Source organism: Triticum urartu, chromosome 7A, assembly GCF_056163025.1.
Source record: "Triticum urartu cultivar PI428250 chromosome 7A, HENAU_Tu73, whole genome shotgun sequence".
Taxonomy (NCBI): domain Eukaryota; kingdom Viridiplantae; phylum Streptophyta; class Magnoliopsida; order Poales; family Poaceae; genus Triticum; species Triticum urartu.
In genome coordinates, this window is record NC_141879.1 from 102,040,120 (window position 1) to 102,064,146 (window position 24,027).

General features: G+C 44.5%; 3 protein-coding genes across 4 annotated transcripts; all 3 read right to left on the bottom strand.

Moving 5' to 3' along the window:
- On the bottom strand, window positions 1-1,734 carry LOC147958279 (uncharacterized). Its single transcript, XM_087532026.1, has one exon. It carries the CDS (start codon window positions 1,732-1,734, stop codon window positions 1-3), a length of 1,734 nt encoding a protein of 577 aa, XP_087388152.1.
- A 12,500-nt stretch (window positions 1,735-14,234) lies between these two features.
- LOC125520434 (F-box protein At5g67140) lies at window positions 14,235-19,372 on the bottom strand. Of its 2 annotated transcripts, none has more exons than XM_048685352.2 (5): window positions 18,989-19,372; window positions 18,751-18,897; window positions 18,489-18,615; window positions 17,882-17,980; window positions 14,235-14,721 (listed from the first exon to the last, which is right to left on the bottom strand). In XM_048685352.2, exons 1-5 carry the CDS (start codon window positions 19,114-19,116, stop codon window positions 14,521-14,523), a joined length of 702 nt encoding a protein of 233 aa, XP_048541309.2. In that variant the 5' UTR covers window positions 19,117-19,372; the 3' UTR covers window positions 14,235-14,520. The 2 variants fall into 2 exon arrangements, with proteins under 2 accessions (XP_048541309.2, XP_048541308.2); XM_048685351.2 differs by having other exon boundaries at window positions 18,489-18,624.
- Window positions 19,373-20,078: 706 nt separating this feature from the next.
- Window positions 20,079-23,731, bottom strand: LOC125523765 (F-box protein At5g67140-like). The gene is made up of 5 exons (XM_048688835.2): window positions 23,511-23,731; window positions 23,261-23,407; window positions 23,017-23,152; window positions 20,838-20,936; window positions 20,079-20,564 (listed from the first exon to the last, which is right to left on the bottom strand). The coding sequence occupies exons 1-5, from the start codon at window positions 23,654-23,656 to the stop codon at window positions 20,364-20,366; spliced, it is 729 nt and encodes a 242-aa protein (XP_048544792.1). The 5' UTR covers window positions 23,657-23,731; the 3' UTR covers window positions 20,079-20,363.
- Window positions 23,732-24,027: the final 296 nt, after the last annotated feature.

The window sequence follows — 24,027 nt, forward strand, 5'->3', positions numbered from 1 at the left end:
CTACCCCTCTGCACCTCGTTTTTTCTTATGGTAATCAGACTCCCCAGTGGTGTGGTCCATCTCTGTCAGGGTAACCCCCTCAATCATGCGTTCACCTCTCTTCCCAAGCACCGAGGTGTTACTCTTGAGGTTTCCCCCAAGCTTCTTCTTTCCATGTCCGTTCTTCCCTGATCTTGTGGCCAGTTTTGCTGTTGTAGTCTTCATGTCAGGTTTGATACCTTGCTGAAACTGGCTCTCCTGTCCGAGCGAAGCGACTACTTGCTGCTTCTCCTGCTCTTTCTCCATGCCGAATCCTTGTCCTTGACCTTCCTCCTTCATGCTTTCCATGCCTGGTGCCATCTGTCCCTTGGTTTTGCCTGTACCTCCTTCCTCTGAGCCTAGCAGAGCCAGGTCCGGTGATAATTCAGAGTCCTTGTGAGAATAGGGGGCCGGTTCAAAACCAGGTGGAAACTCTGGTGTTTGAGCCCTACCCAACCCACCATGCCCGGCTGTGTTCACTGGGAGGTCGCCCATCTGGTGTTGGTTGGTGCCTTCATCATTCCCATTGCGCACACACCCTGTCCCTTGAAGTCTGGGCGTCTTCATCAGAGCATTTCCTTCAGCAATGTTTTCCTTCTCAGTGCCCAATTTGATGGCACTGACAGCAGCGATCGCTTCTTGTACCAGCGGATCAGCAAGAACTTCTTCTGGTACCCCTCTGTATCTCTCCGCAGCAAGCTTTGGTGGTGCAGACCGTGCTTCTCCTTCTGCCGCAGGGTCGAAGTGAAGGAGCCTTCTGGCACTAGCTGTTTCCGGCACTATGAAGCCTCCTCTACTGTTACTTCTCTTAAACGGGGAGGCACGCAGCGCTGTCGAAAACCTCATCTTTTGGAGGTTTGCCGGCAGCTTACACTCGCGTTGACCATGCCCAAGATATCCACAGAAACTACAAAACCGAGGGAGTCTCTCATATTTTACATTGAGGCGATACATCACCTTCTCTCCGAACTCATGAAACTCTAGCTTACTGCGTAAGGGCTCATCCACATCATGATTAATTCTGATCCTTATAGACTCCCCCCAGATCCTGCCCTCACTATCCGAGTCCACCTCAAGTACTTCACCGAGCTCATCTCCTATCTTGCGTGCCACATGATAGAAGAACATGATCGGGGGCGCATCGAAGATGCGTGCCCAGATCGGCATGTGGGCGACCTCCACGTCTCCCGGTCTGGCTCCTCCGTCCACCGCAACCATCAGGAACGGATCCCCTTTGTGTGTCCAGGGCCCGTTATTGAGGATGAAGCGAAGATCCTCCTCGCGCTCGAACTTCAGGAGAAACCTGTTGTTCTTGAGCGGGGAGTAGTTGAGGCGCCCCCTTAGCCCCCACTTGTTCTTCAGCTCCTGGAATAGGCCTCCTACGCCGAACAGCTGCACGGAGAAGAAGAGTCCGATGGCTATCCACCTGGACCGCATGGCTGCCCTCTGCTTGGACAGGTCTAGGCCAACCACATATGCAGCCTGCTCTTTCATATGGACAGGAAACACTGGAGTAACTGCATCTCCAGCCGCATCATACCTTGCATCCTGGGGTGTTTGCGTCCCCTGATCCACCGACGGCTGGCACAGGACGCCCTGGGCCTGTGACGGCCCCCCACGCTCCATTGGCCTCCCTCCCAGCACGGTCTTGCCGTTGGAGGCCACCCCCTCGATCTGGTCCACCGGTGCCTTGTTCTTTTGGAGTTGGTCTGCCATGCTTGATGGTTTGATCGTAGGTGTGTTGAATATCTGATGAGCACTGGCCCCTTCTCTACAGCCCTTTATACCCTCTGTGGCTCGCTCAGGTAATCTTGTTTTAGCCGCGGTCAGTGGGGAAAATTGAACTCTTGCCTCTCTTTCGCAGATCTGATCCTTGAATTTTTGGTTCTTTCCTCCTCGGTCATCAGGTGGATCCGCAAGTTGTGTGCCCCCGCACATACTTTCCGATTCATCCTGCTCTCGATCTCGCAACCTGGCGCACAAATCTTCCCGTAATTGTTGCAGTTTCCCTCTAATCCTTTCCCTGCCTCCCCCTTGCTGATTCGTTTCCTCCGATGTATGAAATGCTTCCTTAGATAGGATTTGTCTCACATACCTCTGTATCGCGAGCCTTGATTTGATCCATGATTCCCTCGATTTCCGCAGATCCTCTTCTTCGCCAGAACGCCAATCCTCATCACCACGATCTCCTTCCCTCTTGATCTCACTGGATCTCGCCGGGGCAGGGGCCTGCGATCGCCTCCAGATGGACCTTTATGTTTGTTAGTTGTAAAAGAGATACATCGGACTAATGTTGAATTATTGAAAAAATATGTTGTGTCTCTTCCGATTTGTATTTGCCTATTCGTGGGTGAATATGCTTTTTTTAAAGTGAGATGCTTCGCTTTTACGAAAACCAAGAAATGTGGAATGCTTGCAAAGAGCTTATGCTTCTTTAGTCTAGTGGAATCTAATACTATCTTCAAACTGATGTGTTTTGTTAGAGTACTGCACAAAGCTACACTTTATTTCGTTTTCTCAAGATAAGCACTCATTTTGTAGTACTAACACGAATTGAAGCTGAATATGGAAACTCGGTGCAAATGAATCTATTGTACACATACAAACAAATCTATCAGAAGGATTGTGATGTTCAAGTGAGTGATTTGGGTCGCGTTTCTCGCTGCTGTGCGTGTTGTCGGTGGACCATGGCTGTGCGGCTTCGATGGCAGGTTGCTGCGGTGGCGGCGGTGTGAGGCTACAAGGACGTTGCTGCCCCAATCCTTGGAGGTGTGGAGATGTGCGGCGATACGGACGAAAGTCTTGCCTGGTGTTTACCGGGCCGGCGGCGAGGGCACCCGCGGATGTCTTTTCCCTTCTTGGAGGTGTCGCCGAGGCGTGCAGCCATCTCCCTGCCTCGCTTGGCATTGGAAGTTGTCTTCGGGCGAAAGCCTTGATTTGCAGGATCGGCATGATGACGGCGCCTCGACGTCGTTTCTCTGTTGGGAGCATCGTTCCTAGAGACACGGTTTGGAGGTCCTTCGCTGCATTCCTCTGGTGTGCGCTGCTGTTCATGATTGATCTACCACGGCACAATGTACGACCATCGCTAGTGATTCCAAGAAGGTGGCTTTTTCGGGTCTGATCGAGTCTCGTCATTCACTTGCAACCTCCTTTAGGCATAAAGAGTGGATGGTGCGTCGATAAGGGAAGCTCGGTGAGAGTTGATGTTTCTTCGGTGGTGACCGGCATCAATCGAGACGCGGCTAGGTTTTTCGGTTTTGGGCAGGCGCTTTTGTGTTGTTGTTGTTTTGCTGTGGGTGGAGTGGAGCTATTGCTACACTCGTTGTTCGCAGCGCGTTGTAGTTGCCTTGTATTTGAAATTCTCTCTTCTATAAAGCTATGGTACGCATTTTGCGTATTCTCAAAAAAAAAAATAAGTGAATGAAATCCTATGGAAATACATAGGGGAGCCTCTATTTTTTTCCCATCTGATGATGATGCGTAGCTTATTTGACTCCCTTAGTCTATTTTGTTTTCTGCAATGTCATGGAGGTTGGAGGGTCCAGGGTTACACTTGTGCACGTGTGATTCCATCTAATATGTGTAGTGCCCGTGTGCACCTGGAACGCTGGAAAATCTCCCCGTAGTGCAACCTTTTAGGCCTAATTTGGTAGTGAGGGATCCGCCCGGGATCCCTGTCGTTTCAGAAATGATGCAGCCTAGGAAAGAGCCATTTCTTTCTTTGTGTTTGCTCACCCAGCAATAAGACTTCTTAGTGCAGCCGGTATTTTCTTTGCATTGTTGCAATTTTTCAGTCCCTTGGTTAACATGCAGAATAAACACAGGGTTTCAAATGCAGAAGACTGAATAGCTACAGCAGAAGCAGATAAAATCTCGCTAAGTGGCACTGCATCACCGAAATCCTGAGGATTATAACATAAAAAACAGACGGTACAATAGTCTGATTGGAACTCTCAATACACTAAAATGTTTAGAAATGAGATGCACTGATATAGGGATTTAGGACATATAATCCTTAATAGTATCATGAACAAGAAAACCTGACCTCAGAATAATTTAGCCACATGAAACTAATTCGTCTGCAGTACTATATCTAGACAAACAAAAAAAATAGTAACCATGTTCTTCGCAAATATTGCAGCATGCTTAACATCTAAGGTTTCCGGGGATTGCTCCAAACATAAAATCAGGCTAGCACTAGCAGGAGAAAGGGCTGTACGTAAAACTACTGCCCATCTGCACCTGCTAATGAGTCTGGGAAAAGTGGAACATAGGGTAGATAGTTCGATGTCTTTTTTTTCCCCAAGATTAAGGATTCGATGGAATTTCTGATGCTGCATATCGTATGATGCCAATGCATCAACATCACATGCTTCCAGAAAAATGGCGTCGCAGTCTGGATGAAAAGCAGCCATCTTGTACTTCACATCCAACTCCACCCCATTTATGTTCCGCAACTCATCATTGCTAACACTATGCTTCAAGACCCATTCTTTACTATCATAATCCTCCATGAACCAGACTGATGCTACCGTGGTATTCTTCTTTTTCTTCTTGACCCTGGATGCCGTAGAGTAGTACAAGCACCCCTGTGATAAACCAATTCTACCACAAGTCAGACCACCAGATGGCACACAGATAGTTTTCCACACCTTCCCCTCCATGTCCAATGCTAGCAGCACAACATCGTCGCTCATGTTATTGGGTAACTAAGCAAGTGCAACATGCCATGAAAGAAGACGCTTGTAGCGCCAAACTGCAGGAGAAATTTATCAACCAAGAGGCTTTCTCTACGAACCCAAGCTCCAGATTTCGAAGAGTAGATGTTCACTCCTGTGATGCATCCCCCCTGATGGGCCCCCCTTAAACTGAAGAACGTGGAAGTGTGACGAGACCGCTGGATCAAAAGCCAAACGAGTAAAGATGGGATGGTCGTTTGGCACCTCTAAGCTAGGGGGCAGGGCGGCCCACCTCTCGGTGGCCGGATTGCACACGATGTAATGGGATTCAAGTTCATCCGGCGCATTCTCATCCGTGGAAGGAGAAGAAGGGGTCATGTAGAGGCAGAGGAGGAGGCCATTGCACGTGTCCAGGACGTTGGGTGGCAAGAAAGGGAGGGACCACTACTAGGAAAAGGCTTATGAGTGGCGCACCTGTTTTGGCCATTAATGGCGCACTACAGATGCGCCACTATCATCACGCCACTAGTAACATATACTAATGGCGCACCCCCGATGCGCCATTAGTATACCATACTATAGTGGCGCACCAGGCAATGTGCCATTAGTAAGTCACACGGTGCGTCATTAGTATGCCTCCCAGGGGGCCATATTCACCTTGTGCTCTGGGTTACTAATGGCGCACTAATAGATAATGCGCCACTAGTATTTTTATAGCAGTGCGCCACTAATGTGATGTTTGGTGCGCCACTAGTATGAATATTATGATTTTTTTTATTTTCTGATATTTACACAGGTTACAAAATATATTACTGCACAGAATATAGACAGCACAACATATAAACAGCAGATTCATCAAATACAATAGAAGATTAGTCTCCGAATACAATTCATCATATTAGTCTCCGAATTCAAAAGACCGAACAAAGTTAGAACATTACAAGCCTCGAGACCGCGAGTAGCGAGTTTGTCGAAAGTAATACTGCATTCGGAGATAATTGAGAGATGTGTCCTCTCTTATCTCCGTGCTACTGCTACTGCTATGCCTAAACATGACTTAGATTGAACTGAGGCAACATGTGGTGCATGTCGAAAGTAATACTAATCCTAACTTGATCAAGTTTGGATTGTACTACTTTCGACATGCACCACATGCATGTTGCCTTCACTTCAATCCAATCCATGTTTATTTCACCCACAGATATATAATAACTCTTCATGCTCGCATCATGCATCATCATAATAACAAGTCCTACTAATCATCATCATACAACTTCTACTCGTTATTAAAAACAAGTCATACGATCATCATCCTCATAGTCATTGAACCAACCCTACTTAATTGTTCTTAGCACATGATCATCAGTATTAGGTAGGACCTAAATACCCTCTTTAAGGTAAAATAGTATAAAACAAAATAGACCCTGACTCTCCATTATGGAGAATGGAGATCATCCTGTCTCCAATTCTTGCGCTTCGATTCCTTTTGCTTCCAAGAACTTCCTTACGACTGTCCATACATTTTTTCCATCCTTTGATTTGCATGTCTCCACTTCTTTTAAAAATCTGGTATGGACAGTTGAGATTCGTAGGATGACCTGGCTGTATGTTCAAAACATTAAGGCTAGCTTTCTGATACATCAAATGAGGCACACAATTCTCTGGGATTATCTGTTGAAAAACATAGTAATAACTTCATAGTTAGCAATGATGTACTAGTTTTAGAAGTATGCAAAAGATGCACGGATATCGTAATAATAAAAAATCTTACCAGGTTATCTCCATGGTAGTTACCGTAGTTGAACACATGCACTAGTGGCACGTATTGACCATAATGTTGAGAAGTTTGATTGTAGATATTGTAATTCTCAATGTCAGTACAAAATTCGACCAGATGATTTTTCTCCTTGTAAGTTAATTCGGAGCTATCGGTGTAGTGGGTTTTGTCTACCATCTCCCGCACATTCTTTGAAGAATGAAAATAAACTGTCAATGGAAATAAGTTGTCAACTATTTCGAAATGAATAATATAAATTAGTTAATAATTAACTATGTTTGAGAAACTCACATAGCGGTAGAACTAGAGGCGTATCAACAAGGACCCAAATATCCATATTGTCTTGGTCGATGTCAGGATCACCAAGATCCATGGTGACAAGCATACCCTCATCAAAACCATACATCTTGCAAAATGCTTCCTAATTTTTGTAACCAAAATGGTTTACGCTCTCAGAATTATACAGATTTACCTCAAAATCCACATCATGATGAGTCCTTAGGTGAATTTTCTTTGTTTCATAATAACTTTCATGGTCTTCAAAATCCATCCTCTCCAAGACATAGCGTCTTGCATGGCATGGGATAAGCTATACCCGAATTGTAAAAGATGAAAATTACACGTTGAAATAGTTGAAGTCATGCTTAATTATGAAAAAAACACTTGTCGTCGTTGTGTACCGTTTCAACTTCGAAGGTCTCCTCGAGCTTAATGCCGAAGCGCCGATCATCATCCAGATGAGGCCTGTCGCACAGACCTCGATCGTCGTGGCACCAGCCGCACTTGTTGGGGAACGTAGTAATTTCAAAAAAATTCCTACGCACACGCAAGATCATGGTGATGCATAGCAACGAGAGGGGAGAGTATGATCTACGTACCCTTGTAGATCGACAACGGAAGCGTTTGGTTGATGTAGTCGTACGTCTCCACGGCCCGACCGATCAAGCACCGAAACTACGGCACCTCCGAGTTCTAGCACACGTTCAGCTCGATGACGATCCCCGGACTCCGATCCAGCAAAGTGTCGGGGAAGAGTTCCGTCAGCACGACGGTGTGGTGACGATCTTGATGTACTACCGTCGCAGGGCTTCGCCTAAGCACCGCTACAATATTATCGAGGACTATGGTGGAAGGGGGCACCGCACACGGCTAAGAATATGATCACGTGGATCAACTTGTGTCTCTAGGAGGTGCCCCTGCCTCCGTATATAAAGGTTCAAGGGAGGGGGGCCGGCCGGCCAGGAGAGGCGCGCCAGGAGGAGTCCTACTCCCTCTGGGAGTAGGACTCCCCCCCCTTTCCTAGTTGGAATAGGATTCGTGGAGGGGGGGAAAGAGGAGAGAGAGGAGGAAGGGGGGCCGACCCCCTCTCCTTGTCCAATTCGGACCAAGGGGGGGAGGGGCGTGCGGCCCATCTCTGGCCACCTCTCCTCTCTTCCACTAAGGCCCACTAAGGCCCATATACCTCCCGGGGGGTTCCGGTAACCTCCCGGTACTCCGGTAAAATCCCGATTTCACCCGGAACACTTCCGATATCCAAACATAGGCTTCCAATATATCAATTTTTATGTCTCGACCATTTCGAGACTCCTCGTCATGTCCGTGATCACATCCGGGACTCCGAACAACCTTCGGTACACCAAAATGCATAAACTCATAATATAACTGTCATCGTAACCTTAAGCGTGCGGACCCTACGGGTTCGAGAACAATGTAGACATGACCGAGACACGTCTCCGGTCAATAACCAATAGCGGAACCTGGATGCTCATATTGGCTCCTACATATTCTATGAAGATCTTTTATCGGTCAGACCGCATAACAACATACGTTGTTCTCTTTGTCATCGGTATGTTACTTGCCCGAGATTCGATCGTCGGTATCTCATACCTAGTTCAATCTTTTTACCGGCAAGTCTCTTTACTCGTTCTGTAATACATCATTCCACAACTAACTCATTAGTTGCAATGCTTGCAAGGCTTAAGTGATGTGCATTACCGAGAGGGCCCAGAGATACCTCTCCGACAATCGGAGTGACAAATCCTAATCTCGAAATACGCCAACCCAACATGTACCTTTGGAGACACCTGTAGTGCTCCTTTATAATCACCCAGTTACGTTGTGACGTTTGGTAGCACACAAAGTGTTCCTCCGGCAAACGGGAGTTGCATAATCTCATAGTCATAGGAACATGTATAAGTTATGAAGAAAGCAATAACAACATACTAAACGATCGGGTGCTAAGCTAATGGAATGGGTCATGTCAATCAGATCATTCATCTAATGATGTGATCCTGTTAATCAAATGACAACTCTTTGTCCATGGTTAGGAAACATAACCATCTTTGATTAACAAGCTAGTCTAGTAGAGGCATACTAGTGACACTCTGTTTGTCTATGTATTCACACATGTATTATGTTTCCGGTTAATACAATTCTAGCATGAATAATAAACTTTTATCATGATATATAAGGAAATAAATAATAACTTTATTATTGCCTCTAGGGAATATTTCCTTCAGCACTCCCCCGGGAGACTTTCGTCGTCTGATGACGACATTTCATACGTTCATAATTCAAAACTACATCATCTCTTGCGTCCGATGACTTGTGCATTTTCAGCCAGGCCTAGTGGAGTTGGCCTAAAAACATTTCTTTCTTTAAGCCTGCTACATCCATATTAGGGTTTATCGATGACGAGCAACTGACATTAGTAGGTCATCCTACCAGATTAGGGTTTATCGATGATGAGCAACTGACATTAGTAATAACTATGAGTTGATATCACACTTCTATATGTATAACACAAGAGGCAGTTGATCCTACTTAATTAAGTACTAAGATACCCCAGCCCATGCATTAGTCGCAAGCACCCCATATGTCCTATTTTTAGCAAAGTCATGCTAAAATTCACGGAAAATTTCAGCATGACCTTTGCTGAAAATAGGACATATGGAGTACCCGAATTTGCCGGAACGGAAGTTAATCGACATTTCGGCAAACTTAGGGGCCTCTCGGGGTACCTGCAAAATCATCACGACACGATGGTCGGAGACAAAACCCAGCAAACTAGCAAAGTTACTGACGTGTTTACAGAAATTGTTTTCTGTAAAATATGATCATCATCTTTACAAGTCTTTCTCAATGTGATCACAGAAACAAAGCAGCACCACAATCTGCCTCTACTTTCGTATGGATGAAAAGGCCACAAACCATATGGTCCTCTGCTTTCATATGGACAAAATAAAAGTTGACACATATAAATGGAAATGAAAAAGGATAGTAGGAAATGAAAAAGAATTATGCTCAAAGAACAATGGTAACAGCAAAGATGATAAGTATATTTGAAACAAGAAAACAAGACATGCATAGGCTATATTTGAAACAAGATATTCTGCCAATCTTTGTTAACTGAAGCTAAGATGATAAGTATATCTAGAGTGCATTAGCTATGGTTCTTATCTAGCTAAAATAAAAGGAGAAAATTGCTTATTTACACCTCACAAATATTTTGGCTTGCTGATCTAGGTAGAAGGCATTTTTGTCATCGGTGCTAGTCAGATCTGAACCTTACATCAAATACACTTCTCAATGTTCACTGAAATTTAGAGAATAGATTGAGAGAGATAGCAGCAGCAAGAAGTTGAGGTTCAGACTCTGAAGAGGAACAACAGGGGTGCAAGGAGATGGAGTAGAAGCAGTAGAGAGCGGCGACGCACCATCTCCAAAAAGAGACACCTCTCAGCATCAGCATCAGCATCCAGGGAGGAGCTGCATGACACCATCTCCAAAAAGAGACCACCACAAAGCCAGAATGCTTTGCTTTCTTACTCTTCTTACTCCTCCTTTTAACACAACCAGAAAGCTACCACCACCTAAATAACAAACACCTCCTTGGATATGCTAAAACCACAAAATGATCACGGCAGTGTGTTTGTGGCATCCGTGCATGTGACAAGATATGCTAAAACTTAGCTCAACAACCAATACAAAGTAACTTAGCCCAAGAACAAGCTTTGTGAAAACCAATAAGTCACACATATAAAACCACCTTTGTGAAAACAGTCCACACCAGAACAGAGTCCACTCACATAAGTCACACATTATGTCGATTCAACAACTACTACCCTTTACACTAGCATTGATAGAGCCCGATCAGTCAAAAATTACATAAAAACCATCGTAAAAGAACTTGTGTATAGAAAAATCTCAAAAATTAAACAAATTAGTACATGATGCATGTTCTATGAACCCTGAACATGTACATTGGGAACTATTACAAAAACTGAGAAAACATTATGCGTGCTCTCTGAACATGTACATTGAAGAATGAAAAACAACTATCTGGTGCGGGCTCTTTTGCTCTGAATTCATTGAAGAATGACAAACAACTATCTGGCCATTAGCAGGAGTAGTAGCTAGGGGCAGCAGGCAGCACTAGCAAAGAAGCAGCGGCGCAACAAGCAAGAGCAGCAGCAGTGCAAGAGCGGCGGCGATGGCAAGAGCAGCAGGAAGCAAAAGCAGCAACGGCAGCGGCGCTATAGGCAGAAGCAGTAGCAGGCGAGCAGCAGAAGCAGAGTGGCAGCAACGGGCGCGTGCGAGGCGCAGCCAAGAGAGAGCGTGGGTGGCTGCGGGCGACGACAGGCACGTGGGGGCGCAGTGCAGCAGCGGCAGCAGGTCATCGGTGAGCTCGGGGACGACAAACGACGACGAATCGAGGCGAAGTAAAGGGGGATCCGGAGGATAAGCTCACCACGAAGCCGGGGACGTGGTCGGGGAGGCCGGGGACGGACCAGAGCGAGACGGGGCCACGCGCAGGAAGAGACAGCGAGAGGTGGCTGCTGCACCTCGGCGAGGTGGACGCGCTGCTGCTTCTCCTTGTCGGCGGGGGTCGTCGGCGGCGGTGGAGAGCGGGCGCGGGGGGTGAGGGAGGGGGATCGATCTGGCGAGGGGGAAAGGGACAGAGGGGGGAAGGTTAGCAATGGCGCACCACCCAGGGGTGCACCATAAGTACATCCATAGCAATGGCGCACCACCGAGGGGTGCGCCATAAGTAACTTTTTTTTATTTTTGAAAATATCATCAAATTTGTTATTTGAAAATATCATCAAATTTGTTATTTGAAAATATCATCAAATTTGTTTTTTGGATTTTTAGTTACATTCATTTGTGAATTGGTAAAACATTTATGAATGTGAAAAAATATCATCAAATTTGAAAAAATATTCATGAATTCAAAAAGTGCCCATGAAATTTAAAAATATTCATGAGTTCAAAAAATATTAACAAATTCAATACTTTTTGTGAGTTAGAAATTCAATACCAGAATAAACACATAAATAAATATTCATGAGGACTAGAACAGAAGAAATATCATTACTAGTTTCGTAAAAAAATTGTTAGTAGTGGCACACCTTGGTTGTGGTGCGTCATTACTAGTTAAAACTATTAATGGCGCACTGTGCGCTGGTGCGTCATTAATAGTTTTGAAAAAATAAACAAATAATAAAATTTGTTAGTAATGGCGCACTGTGTGTCTGGTGCGCCATTAGTAATGAGGACACTAATGGTGTACCTGTATCTGGTGCGCCACTGCTATATAGCAGTGGCGCACCACATACATGGTGCGCCATTAATGTCCATATTGGCTATAGCCCTTTTCCTAGTAGTGGACATGTCGACCGGCAGGGCTGCGCCGATGGAGAAGTCTGCGCACCGAAAGTAATGGACACGGGGGCCTACCCTGTCGTAGGTGCTGTAGAGGAAGCCCGTGAGAGTGTGGGGCAGCTTCTTGCGGTTGGCGGGGTCGGCGATGAGGACGCGCCAGGACGGGAGATGCACTTGAAGCGGTGGACGGACCTGGTGGGGAGGCGGGAGGTTTTTTGCGAGCATTTCCAAAAATAAGATGTACATCATCCTTTTCCCAAGTGAACACTGTTTTCAAACCCGTCACTGCCCGATGAAGTTCTCAATAGATAAACACAACAAGCTAACTGGACTCCACAAAGTAACCATATTATTCTCTCTCAGCCTTTTTTTTGCGGGTGTTTTGTCTCAACCTTAATTGCAAACCTCAACAAAGTCTGAAATAAGTCGCAGAACTATGAAAACTAAAAGGTATCCTAGAATGCGATCATGAGCCTATCTCCATCCTGAGAGTTGAGCTTGCATACGGACAATTACTATAGTTCATTTTCCATGCTGAGACCAACCAAGCTACTTGCATGAAATGTAGTAGTTTTGTCTTCATTAACTGCTAATGCCACTTCATAATTCGAACTACTCCCTCCGTCCGAAAATACTTATCATCAATATGGATGAAAAGAAATGTATCTAGAACTAAAATACGTCTAGATATATCCCCTTTTATCAATTTTGATGACAAATATTTCCGGATGGAGGGAGTACCAAATAATGTGCTTTTAGGCCCTTTTATTTCGGGAGACTTTGTCAGGTGCAGTTTGCTACACAAGAGCTGTTCCAGGCCCTCTTTTATTCGTAGGATTCTCAAAACGCGGATTGGAGTGGCATGCCCACTTGAAACCCATAGGATTAGCATGGAGTGTTTGATGCCATAGGAAAAACAAAAGAAATGAAAAAAGAGGTTAGAGTGGATGCTAGATTTTCAATGAAATGTAGTACACATGATTCCATAGGAAGAATTCCTATAGAATTCAATCCTACGAATCAAACAACCAATATAAAAAAAATCCTAAGGGTTCTAATCCTTCAAAAATCCTTTGGAATTCTTTTGAATCAAAGTAGCTCTTAAGTTCAAGGAAGAGAAAAATACATACCTTCAGATTTGCGAAACGATCTACAACTGCATAGGACGATTCGTCAGTGATAAATGTCCCACCAAAGTGCCCTTGGAACCTACAGAGCAGTGGCGGAGCGTAGTGGGGACAATTCCGGGCCCTGCCCCCCCCCCCCCCCCCTCCAAAAGGAAAATTTACCAAATACACTTACTTATCTGCTAATTGCTCTACTAATCGTCCGGCGTCTCTGATCATCCTAGCCTTTTCTATGCCATATACACTCATTTGGCCCCTCCTAATATTTGATTCACGCTCCGCCATTGCTACAGAGAACTAGATTTTATAAGTTCGTATTGGTAAAATTATTAGTACAACAAAGTAGGGTTGCCTTCGTAGTTTGGATTAACCCGTTCATTTTTTTATAGCACAACAAAGTACGGTTGCCTCAGTCAGTTTTGCTCTTCCATTTTTCTTTGACTTTTTTGGACATAAATAAACAAGTTTTTAATGAACATGGCAAAACTGAAAACAATTTACGATTTTTAGGCCTGCAGAATGAATTTTGGTATATATTGTCTCACTCCTTGACCTGTACAATGAAATATTTCGTAGGCTCGGCAAGTCTTGTAGTAGGGTGGTTCAGGTGACTAACCCATGAGTGAGTCAACTCACTCACTGGACGTGCTATCCCACGCTAGTGCCTTCTCCATCCATGGCGTCAGAGCAAACCAACCCACGAAACTCTGTTCGTGCAGCTATTGACAGTTAGAACAGAGGCAGCTACCCCTTTGACTGGGTTCGCGTCCTTGTCTCACAGCTTAGCGTATGGCCGGCGAGACGTTTCCATCTTGGAAGGTTATCTTGGTGGAACACATGGTCCAACTGAGAAACTCTAGCATCAATTACTCAAGCAATGCTAAACAGTGAATAAACAAACAGCAAAAAGACCCAAAAGATAACATTGAGATCCCTGTTCCTAGTCCACCGGCATGAACATCTCAGTCAAAGGAACTTATTGTCAAATTGATCTCACAAATGAACTGAAAATGAATCTGTAACTGTACAGCATCCAACTTTTTGAACAGTCCGGATGCATAGTTTTGCAGAGTATGTACACTTTTATTCTTTACAACATGTATGTACAAGTCAACATATGCACAACACTGTCAACACATCAACACAACCTGAATCAAGAACGGCATAAAGCACTTGATTCTCACCTTTTCTTCCAATAGTAATTTCCATGGAGCCATGGACTGCGGTATATAAGAGTGGTATCTTTTTTCTTTCAGGCGACCTGCACGTCAGCGTTGAGGATCTGCGGGATGGACCTGATCCGCAGGGCGGGGCTGATGGACTGCAGGCCCGCGAAGCTCTCCGGCGACACCCGCATCCCGCCAACGTTGATGCACTCCAGTTCCGGGCACTTGTTCACGAGTGCTACTAGTCCGGCCTCAGTCACGTGGCGGCAGCTCCACAGTATGATACTCTGCAAAATATAGTCCATGGGAACCATCCTCGTTTCAGCACTGAATTATAGTTTGTAGTTGAGGTAATATAAGCGTGTAGTTGAGGACCACATAACGGCAATATATTGTCTGGACTATGTATGTGTACAACCTTGGCCATCTGCCAAATTGGAAGGTGATGACGTGGTTTCTTGTCAGGCCATTTTTGGGCCAAGGACAACTTTTTCTTATATGCTCCCTCCTTCCCAGAATAAGTGACTCAATTTTGTACTAAATTTGTACTAAAGCTAGTATAAAGTTAACCCAATTAATTTGGGACGGAGCGAGTATATGCTAACAAAATCCTACCTCTGTAAACAAATGCAAAAAAAAAGTAAGACATTCTAGATCCAATGACCTAAAACAGTAAAACGTCTTGCATTTGTTTAGAGGGAGTAACATATAGTTTGATTTACTTCAGTATTTCATACTATATACTTTGAGTGTCTTTTTTGACTAATTTTTCTGTATTAAATTTGATATTATCTAGTTGAAGTATTGAGTCATTATTTTTAAATATTTTCCATTAATTTAGTAACTACACTTTGAAGAAAATAGTATCAACAAGTTGTTTATTCAGTTTCTCAAAAAAAAAAATCACTAACATTTAGCTAGATCGAGAAATGGTGTATGATACAGCTTATATTGGAAAATATGGCTAAACACAAGAATTGTTCTGAATATTAGAAAACTTATAAAAAACAATAAAAAAATAGATAATTTTAACAATTTCAAGTTGAATGAGTTGTCCCTTAATATTTGTTTCTTAATAGATATTGCTAACTTGTTTTATGTTTAATAATTTATGCTATGATTTGATAACATTTTAAAAAATAGACCTGAATTTTTCTCCAATTTATACGTCTCCCCAAACAAACATGTTTTTGAACAATTCAAATATATGCACCTATTTATAAATGAGTATTTGTCACAAATAATTGAGTACAAAATCGGTGAGACTTTTATTCAAATAGAAATTTAAATTAATACATTTATTTGTAATAGTCCAATAATTTTTTCATTAGTGCTAATAAATCGAAAATGAGTTAAAAATAATTATTTGTATTTATTTATATTTAACTTTTTTTATACCACACAGAAGAGTTGTATGTATATACATCAACATCGTCACAACCCTTATATTTTAATGAAGAGGCGGTAGTGGAGAGATTATGACTTTTACACCGGCAAGAAATGTAGAAACTAAAGTTAATCATGACTCTTACATCATTAAAAGATAGCACGACCCAAACATAATCATTACCTAAAAAGAACACACAAACAAAAGACACAACCAACTCATAACAAAGTATGAGTCATAACTATGTTCTTTTACTTTGTTATAACTTATCTATTCGTCTAATGCATTGCATGTATTTATTTTCGGCACACCCATTTAAATAATATTTTGCGATGGCCATTTCAATTAATAATTAAACCACACTATAGTAATATACATATTTGTCATATTCTAATATTTATCCATACATATGCATTTCTTATGCTGAACTAAGAAAATTGTAATAGTATTTTTCTTAGTTCAATGGGGTTCCTTAAGGAATATTTTGTTACAATTTTCTCCAAATCTGGGAAAACCAAAAGTAGCACATCAGTTCACAAACTAATTTACGCATTTTCATTGTACTATTACAATTGTGTTTATGTGTCATTATCAATAGTAATCTTAAATATCTACAAACTTCGTGGGGTGTTCTAGAGTGTATGAACCTAACAGAATAGCTCCATAGAATTATTTTGAGTGTAATAATATCAAGTTTAGGTGTGACCAATTAAAGATTTTATAAATGTTTAATTGTTGACAATTAGTTTGTGCTCGGATCATCTGAACTCTTGCTCATTAGTAGTGTTCGCTTTTGATCGAATAAGCCATTTTTACTCTTTCGGGTGGGGGTGGGGTGGGTGTTATTTTTTACTTGGTACCAACATCATAGCAATCATAACATGCACCGACAGTTCGAATTTTAATTTTTGTATATTCATGTTATTCATTTGAACTTTTTTTCCAACTTAGTACTTCTACAAAGAACCAGTGTAAGCTGTGTGTACTCAAATTGGAGATACCAACAATTTGATTTCACATTTATATAAACATGTGAGATTGTTTTCATATACTTTTTAGATTTTGAAACATTTTTTTATTTTTTTTAAAGTTGGGCTTAAAGGAGTCCAAAATCCATTTGGAGATTTTGTGACATTTATATAAAATTAGATGTATATTCTCCTTTTTCCGAGTGGACACCGTTCTCAAACCCGTTACTGTCCAATGAAGTTTCATTCCGACACTATTTACGATTTCAAATTCTTGTAACTAGATGTTATGTAGGAATAAGAAGAAATCGCAACTCGTTTGCGCTACTCATAAAAATTGATTTCGAGGGTCTAATTTTTTTCTTCAGAATCCTTTATTTTAGTTCTTCCACCCATGCAATAGAGAGGGAATGAGGAAAGTGGGGTTACTTTTATTTCCATTCCCCCTTAAAAGATAGACTTTGAAATAGCAGTCATGAAATAATGTTGAATTCAAAAGTTTGTTTTTATAGTAAATAAAGTTTATTTTTATCATGGATTTACCACGACCTCGGTTGTGACTCAATAAATAAAAAAGTAATTTTTCTCTCTTCGAGACTATTGAAAAAGGGCATTGAACAAGAAAGAAATCGTCCACGGATAATCAAACTATCATATGCCTTGGAAAGTGATATGAGCTGCTTGGAAATGGCTGCATATAAAGCTAAAGAAGTCCACAAAGCAACCTTATTGTTACTCTCAACCTTAACTGCAAATCTCAATAAAGTCTGAAATGAGCCGCTCAACTGTAAAAACTAAAAAGTACCCAAGAAAGTGCAATAATCATGAGGCTATCTCCATCCAGAGAGTTGAGCTTGACTAATGACAATTAGTTCATTTTCCATGATAGGTCCAACTAACCTACTTGCATGACATGTACGAATAACTGTTCCTTTTTTTTTCATGAACTGCATACACCACTTAATATTCCAAACTATAAATTAACGTGCTTAATTAGGCCCTTTTATTTCAGACAATTTATCAGCTGCAGCTTGATACACGAGAGCTGTTCCAAAGGAAGCAGTAAAGTTCAGGGAAGAGAAACATACACACCTTCAAGTTTGCACAACTGTCTGCAACTGCATAGAGCGATTCGTCAGTGATGAATGTCCCACCAATGTTCAGGTGCTGCAGTGAACGAGCCTTTGAGACCTGCAGGGAATTGAATCAGGTTTGACAAATTCATATTGGTAAAAATTATCACAACAAAGTACAGATTTCTTGTAGTTCAGATTAACTTTGGCAAAAATATTTTTTTGACTTTTTGGACGTAACCAAGTGGATTCATTCCCTCAAAAAAAAAAAGTGGATTCATGATTTTTTTTTGTTTGTTTAAAAAAATTGGGAACCATGCATCAGTACGATTCTTCAGACCCACATAATAAATGGTTCTGATAAGCGTATATTGTCCACTCATTGACCTGTACAATGAATTATTCTGAAAGCAACGCCATAATAGTATGCCTGACGACATCCCGCGCGATGCGACCTCAGAATCCAGTATCCAAATCCACCTTCTACACTATGATAGGCTGATAGCAATAGCCGGTGGTAGATAGGATCGATGAACACACCATCAGTTTGACAATTTGGTGGGCATGTGTCATCAAAATTAAAAAGTTTGGTCGATGGAGGAAAAACCGACGAGGAAATTAATTACCAGATGGACGACGCCCTTGTCAGTGATCCCGGCGAGCCCCCACAGCGAGACGGAGGTGAGGTTGCCGACGCACGCCGCCGAGGAGATGTCGAGCAGGCCCTGGTCCGTGATGTGGCACCCCCAGCAGCTTCGTGAACTCCAAGAACGGGCGGAGAGAGTTAGAAAGATATGATTAAGCTATAGTTGGGGATGTGGAGCGGGAATTGAGTGTTTGATTGGCCATGATTGCTCAGGTGATCGATTGACCGATCGGCTCACATACATGTCGAGGTCGCGAAGGTTGACGGCGGCGCGGACGAGGCGCGCGGTGGACTCGTCGCCGGTGCGCTGCCCCGCCAGGCTCAGCCGCCGCCGCGTCGCCAGCGACCGGCCCACCGCGCGGCGCCACCGCCGGCTCACTGCCCCGGCCCTGGCGAACGACGACGACCACCAAATTCAAGATAGAGCAGAAGCGGTGCCCATGGAAATCAATCAAAGGCGGGCGCGTTCTTGGTTCTTACATGGAGAGGTCGTGGAAGGAGGGGAGGAGGGAGAGGACGTGGGCGAGGATGTCGGCCGGAAGCCGCTCCACGTGCGGCTCCTCCTCCGCCGGCGCCACCGCGCCGGTCCGGGCGTCGTCTCCCGCCATCTCCTGCGCGCTTGCTTCTCGAGCTCGCGCTCTCTGGCTCCCCGGCCGCGCGGAGGAAAGCAGGGGAGGACTATACTACCAGCGGCGGGCCGGCAGCATCGCGAAGGCTCACGTGATGGTGATGCGGGCGGCGGGAGGGCGACGCGAGGCGCGAGTGGACGACGCAGAGCGGGGACAGACGGGGCTTGGATTCTTGTTCCTGCACGGTTGGAGCAGGGGCGCCTTTGGATTGTGCGGACGGCGCTGCGCCGTGCAGCCGCCCTACCCCTGCCCGCCACGTTTGAAAAAAAGATCAATCAATTGATGATAGGTCCCTGGACCTGTACAACGGTATTAGTTGGGAGATTTAATAACTAGACTGAAAGATTATGAACTCGGCGTTCCTAATATTTTCGGGAATGATTTTTAGGCATGACAAATCAATTTAGTTGACGTGAGGATGACAAATTTAGTTTACAAGCACGGCAATTTTCTGGCAGAAAAAAAATGAACTGAGGCGAATTGGCTGGACGATGCGTGTGCGTCGACGTAGTTACATGAGTTTGTATGGATTTGAGATATGGTAATTGAGATGTCCAGATGTGGAATGCGTTTTTTTAAAGGTGACCAGTCACTATTTAAGGCGTTTGAGAAGTTGAATTTGTCAAATCCGGCTGTACATGCTCTAAGCTCACTCTTTACAGCAGGAGGTCGCGTGTTGGAATCCTCACCTAGCACTAATCTTTTTGTGACATTTTTCCCTGGCGAACTGATCGTACAAGTGTACAACATCCGTCAATGGACCGGCCCAGCGCGGCGTACACAGGCGGCGAGGCGATGTATTTTCTAAAAGACTATAGTATCCTTTATTATAAAATGGATGACGAGATCACATCTGTTGATGTGTTTAGGAGATTGTACCGAAGCATACAAAATCTATACTAATGCACAGCACAAGTATGTATTTCTGAGCATTTTTTGAATCTCCAGTGGCTATAATCATGCTCACAAAGATCCACCGATCACAAATAGGTGCTCCTCACCTCTCGGTAACAAGTGAATGTTGATAGGGTTTTTGTGTGCCTGATTTTGATGGAAAAACATAGGTGGGCTATGGACGGGCAACCCTAATTTTTATTTGTTGTAACACAAGTCACATACAGACAGAGCATGAACACACCAGGAATAAAAAAGCGCCACAAATCCTTCTCGTCAATCTTTGTATTTTCAGTTGCATGAACCACTGGATTACGGCAGCGCATTTTCCTTCATGAAACCTGAACGCTGGCGTTGACGATCTCCGGGACGGACCTGATCCTCAGAGCAGGGCTGATGGAGAGCAGGCCGGCAAAGCTCTCCGGCGACACCCTCATCCCGCCGACGTTGATGCACTCTAACTCCGGGCACTTGCTCACCAGCGCCACCAGGCCGGCCGCCGTGACATGGCGGCAGCTCCACAGCATGATGCTCTGCACAAGAAAACTCGGCACGTCAGTGGTTGCGTGCACGCAGGCTCAGCAGCAAAACTGATGCTGAAAATTCAAAGTATGTTCGAACACTCTACAGACGGCGTCATATGTTCTTTTTAATAATATAATAATGGCTTCAGTGTTCAATTTTTGAATGAAGTTTCACTTTGTTCGTATCGTGCTGAGGCAGGCTGCAACAGAGTATCTTCAACTGTTTTAAGGCCGTCATTTGCACACTAAAATCCTAAATTTTAGCAAGAAAAACATATATACCTTCAGATTTGCACAGTTGTTTGCAACGGCATACAAGGATTCATCGGTGATAAATGTTCCACCAATATTGAGATGCCGCAAAGAATGTGCTCTTGAAACCTGCAAGGAAAAGTTGAAAAACCACAAACAAATTAATTGATATGGTAACTCAGAATATACTAGTAGTAACCTTTGCATATGTAAAGCTCGTTCGACTCATATAACAGATTAAAAAACAGTTCTCTGGATACTTGCACGAATATCTTTTACATGCAGATTATGTACCCAAACTACATTTTCTTAGGAGGAGTGCTTCGGTACACCCTCCCCCCCCCCCCCCCCCCCCCCCAACAAAACGTAGAAGGACAGAAAGGTCATACGGAAGAAACGTATACCCACCTTGTATCGTAGACGTACAATCCCGGTCATACGAGTACATGTGAATAAGAAGAAAAAAAACTTGCAAGAGGACTCAATCGATCCCACCTGCCGCCCGAGTAGCCTGCCACCCGAGTAGAGGGAAAAAAATACTTGCACGAGGACTCGATCGATCTGGCCTGCTGCACGGCGATCACGCGGCGGCTGATCTGGATCATCGCGGGTGGGCTGAGGAGTGGAAGACCGCCGTCGCCGGTGGCCGGCCCGGTGTTGGACGTCGCCGTTCTCCGCATTGACGGCCGCCTCTAACCATCCCGATCTCCCATGCCAGCGGTTCCAACCCCGTCGTCTCCCACGTCGCGGTCGGCGGTTAGGGAAGTGGCCGGCCACGTCTTGGACAGTTGCCCACATGTCTGCACAGTCTGGCGCAATTGCATGCATGCGATCACGTAGACCATGTGCAACCAGCACCGTTTCGGTCTTCCGGAGGGGGGTTCCGAAGGAGTATTTGTTTTCACCACTACCAAATGGCCCGAAACTTTTTCCACACGTTCTCATCAACATCGACAGCACGCACGCCAATTTGCATCCTTTTTCGGCGCTCGATGGATTTCCTGGGATTTTCCCGGAGAAAAAAATACTAAAACATTGGCCGCACGTGACGCAACGTTTTTTTCATCGATCAAATGCATATAAAACTTTCCATTTCGGCAATGAAGATCGATTTGTACAAAACAAATATTTCAAAAAAACGTGAAGAAAGAAAATTTCTCGGATTTGGAAAAAATTGAAAAAAGGGAAAAAGGAAAGACGCAAGAAGAAAGGGGATAAAATATGCTAATTTACATAGTTGCCTAGGCGGCGTGGTGGTTGTTGCAATGTCTCATTAAGCAGGAGGTCGCAGGTTCGATCCTCGCTGGAGCGCCCTTTTTTGCATTATATAGAAACAGATGGGCCACAGGAGGTTGCAGGTTCGATCTTCGCTGGACCGCCCTTTTTTTGCATTATATAGAAACAGATGGGCCGGCCCGTTAGTAGCGAAGGAAAGTGAGGGGGCTGTGCGCCCGTTTGTGAAAACGCCTGTATCGGGCACAGAAGGCGCCAAATAGGATTTGACCCTTGTTGTACTAATGTATTCGTCTACGTATAAGACGTGGGTGAGGCGTGCGGCGGGTGGCCTCTTTTTCATAATATGGCTATTATGCCCTTGATTACGAATGGGTATCGAGCAATCTCAGCTTTTTTTGTGTTTAAAGGGTGTATCGAAGCAAAAGTGTAAGATCAATTATCTGAAACAGATGGGCCACAGGAGGTCGCAGGTTCGATCTTCGCTGGAGCGTCCTTTTTTTGCATTATATAGAAACAGATGGGCCGGCCCGTTAGTAGCGAAGGAAAGTGAGGGGGCTGTGCGCCCGTTTGTGAAAACGCCTGTATCGGGCGCAGAAGGCGCCAAATAGGATTTGACCCTTGTTGTACTAATGTATTCGTCTACGTATAAGACGCGGGTGAGGCGTGCGGCGGGTGGCCTCTTTTTCATAATATGGCTATTATGCCTTTGATTACGAATGGGTATCGAGCAATCTCAGCTTTTTTTATGTTTAAAGGGTGTATCGAAGCAAAAGTGTAAGATCAATTATCTGAAAGCCAATTATCACGAATGCTCCGGCTTAATAAATATATGACGACATCCAGCGACTTCACAGTTCCATACTGAAATCCTTGTGCTATACACGTGACGTGACAATGCCATCCTATCAACGTTGCAGAAGAATACAACCAAGCAGTTGCATCAAAAAAGGAAGAGAAAACGGAGCATATATACCAGACGAACGACGCCCTTGTCAGTGATCCCGGCCAATCCCCACAGCGAGATCGCGGTCAGCTTGCCGACGCACTCCGCCGTGGAGATCTGCAGCAGCCCTCCGTCGGTGATGTGGCAGCCCCAGCAGCCCCGCGAACTTCACCAAGAAAATTCACGGTGAGACAGAGTTAGAAAAAATAAATATAGAAATAAGCTTGAAAATGCAGTTTGATCTGATCAGGAACAGGTCGACCAATCTACTCACACGTCGAGGTCGCGGAGGTTGACGGCGGCGCGGACGAGGCGCGCGGCGGAGTCGTCGCCCGTGCGCTGTCCCGCGAAGCTCAGTCGCCGCCGCGTCGCCAGCGACCGTCCCACCGCCTGGCGCCACCGCCGGCTCACTCCCCCGGCCCTGACGACGACCAGAATATAAGCGAGTTATCACTCGGCACAATGGAGCCGTACGTAAGCCTGGGAACCATGGCGCGGCCATGATTATTGGTAGTAATACGTACATGGCGAGGTCGTGGAAGGAGGAGAGGAGGGAGAGCACGTGCGCGAGGAGGTCGGCGGGAAGTCGCTCGACGTGCGGCTCCTCCTCCATTTCCTTCGCCGCGGCGGCGCCGCCCCCTCCTTGCTCTGTCTGTGGCTGCATCCCCATTTTTGCTAGGTCTCGCTCTCGCCGTCGCGAGGATGGAAAGGCTTATACTGGCACGGCAGATCGGGTGGAGCACTGTATTGGAGTTGAGTGTGGACTGTGGACATGTTTCCGGAGTGTGCACATCATCGCGTCATACATGGAGATGGAGGCGCCCACCGGTCAGCCGCGCTACTAAAAATAAGTAAATTACGGCTATGACCCTAAAGTCGAGAACAAATAATTTGAGATCGTGGGTATTCGAGGTCTCGTATTCTTTTAGAGCATGTACAGTACAAAGTACTTTGCCCATAAAGTGAATGTAATTTTATACTAGTAGTATTTTTACTGATATATAACAATATTTTTTTATGGGGATAGCAAATATTTTGCTG

Bases quoted from the DNA above. Each gene is read 5' to 3' on its own strand.
- LOC125520434 (XM_048685351.2), bottom strand. From the start codon at position 19,116: ATGGCGGGAGACGACGCCCGGACCGGCGCGGTGGCGCCGGCGGAGGAG. The intron at 18,625-18,750 runs GTATGTGAGCCG...CCGTTCTTGGAG, and splicing joins AACCTTCGCGACCTCGACAT to TTCACGAAGCTGCTGGGGGT. The intron at 17,981-18,488 runs GTAATTAATTTC...AATTCCCTGCAG, and splicing joins ACAAGGGCGTCGTCCATCTG to GTCTCAAAGGCTCGTTCACT.
- LOC147958279 (XM_087532026.1), bottom strand. From the start codon at position 1,734: ATGGCAGACCAACTCCAAAAGAACAAGGCACCGGTGGACCAGATCGAG.
- LOC125523765 (XM_048688835.2), bottom strand. From the start codon at position 23,656: ATGGGGATGCAGCCACAGACAGAGCAAGGAGGGGGCGGCGCCGCCGCG. The intron at 23,408-23,510 runs GTACGTATTACT...GGTCGTCGTCAG, and splicing joins TCCTTCCACGACCTCGCCAT to GGCCGGGGGAGTGAGCCGGC. The intron at 23,153-23,260 runs GTGAGTAGATTG...TTCTTGGTGAAG, and splicing joins AACCTCCGCGACCTCGACGT to TTCGCGGGGCTGCTGGGGCT.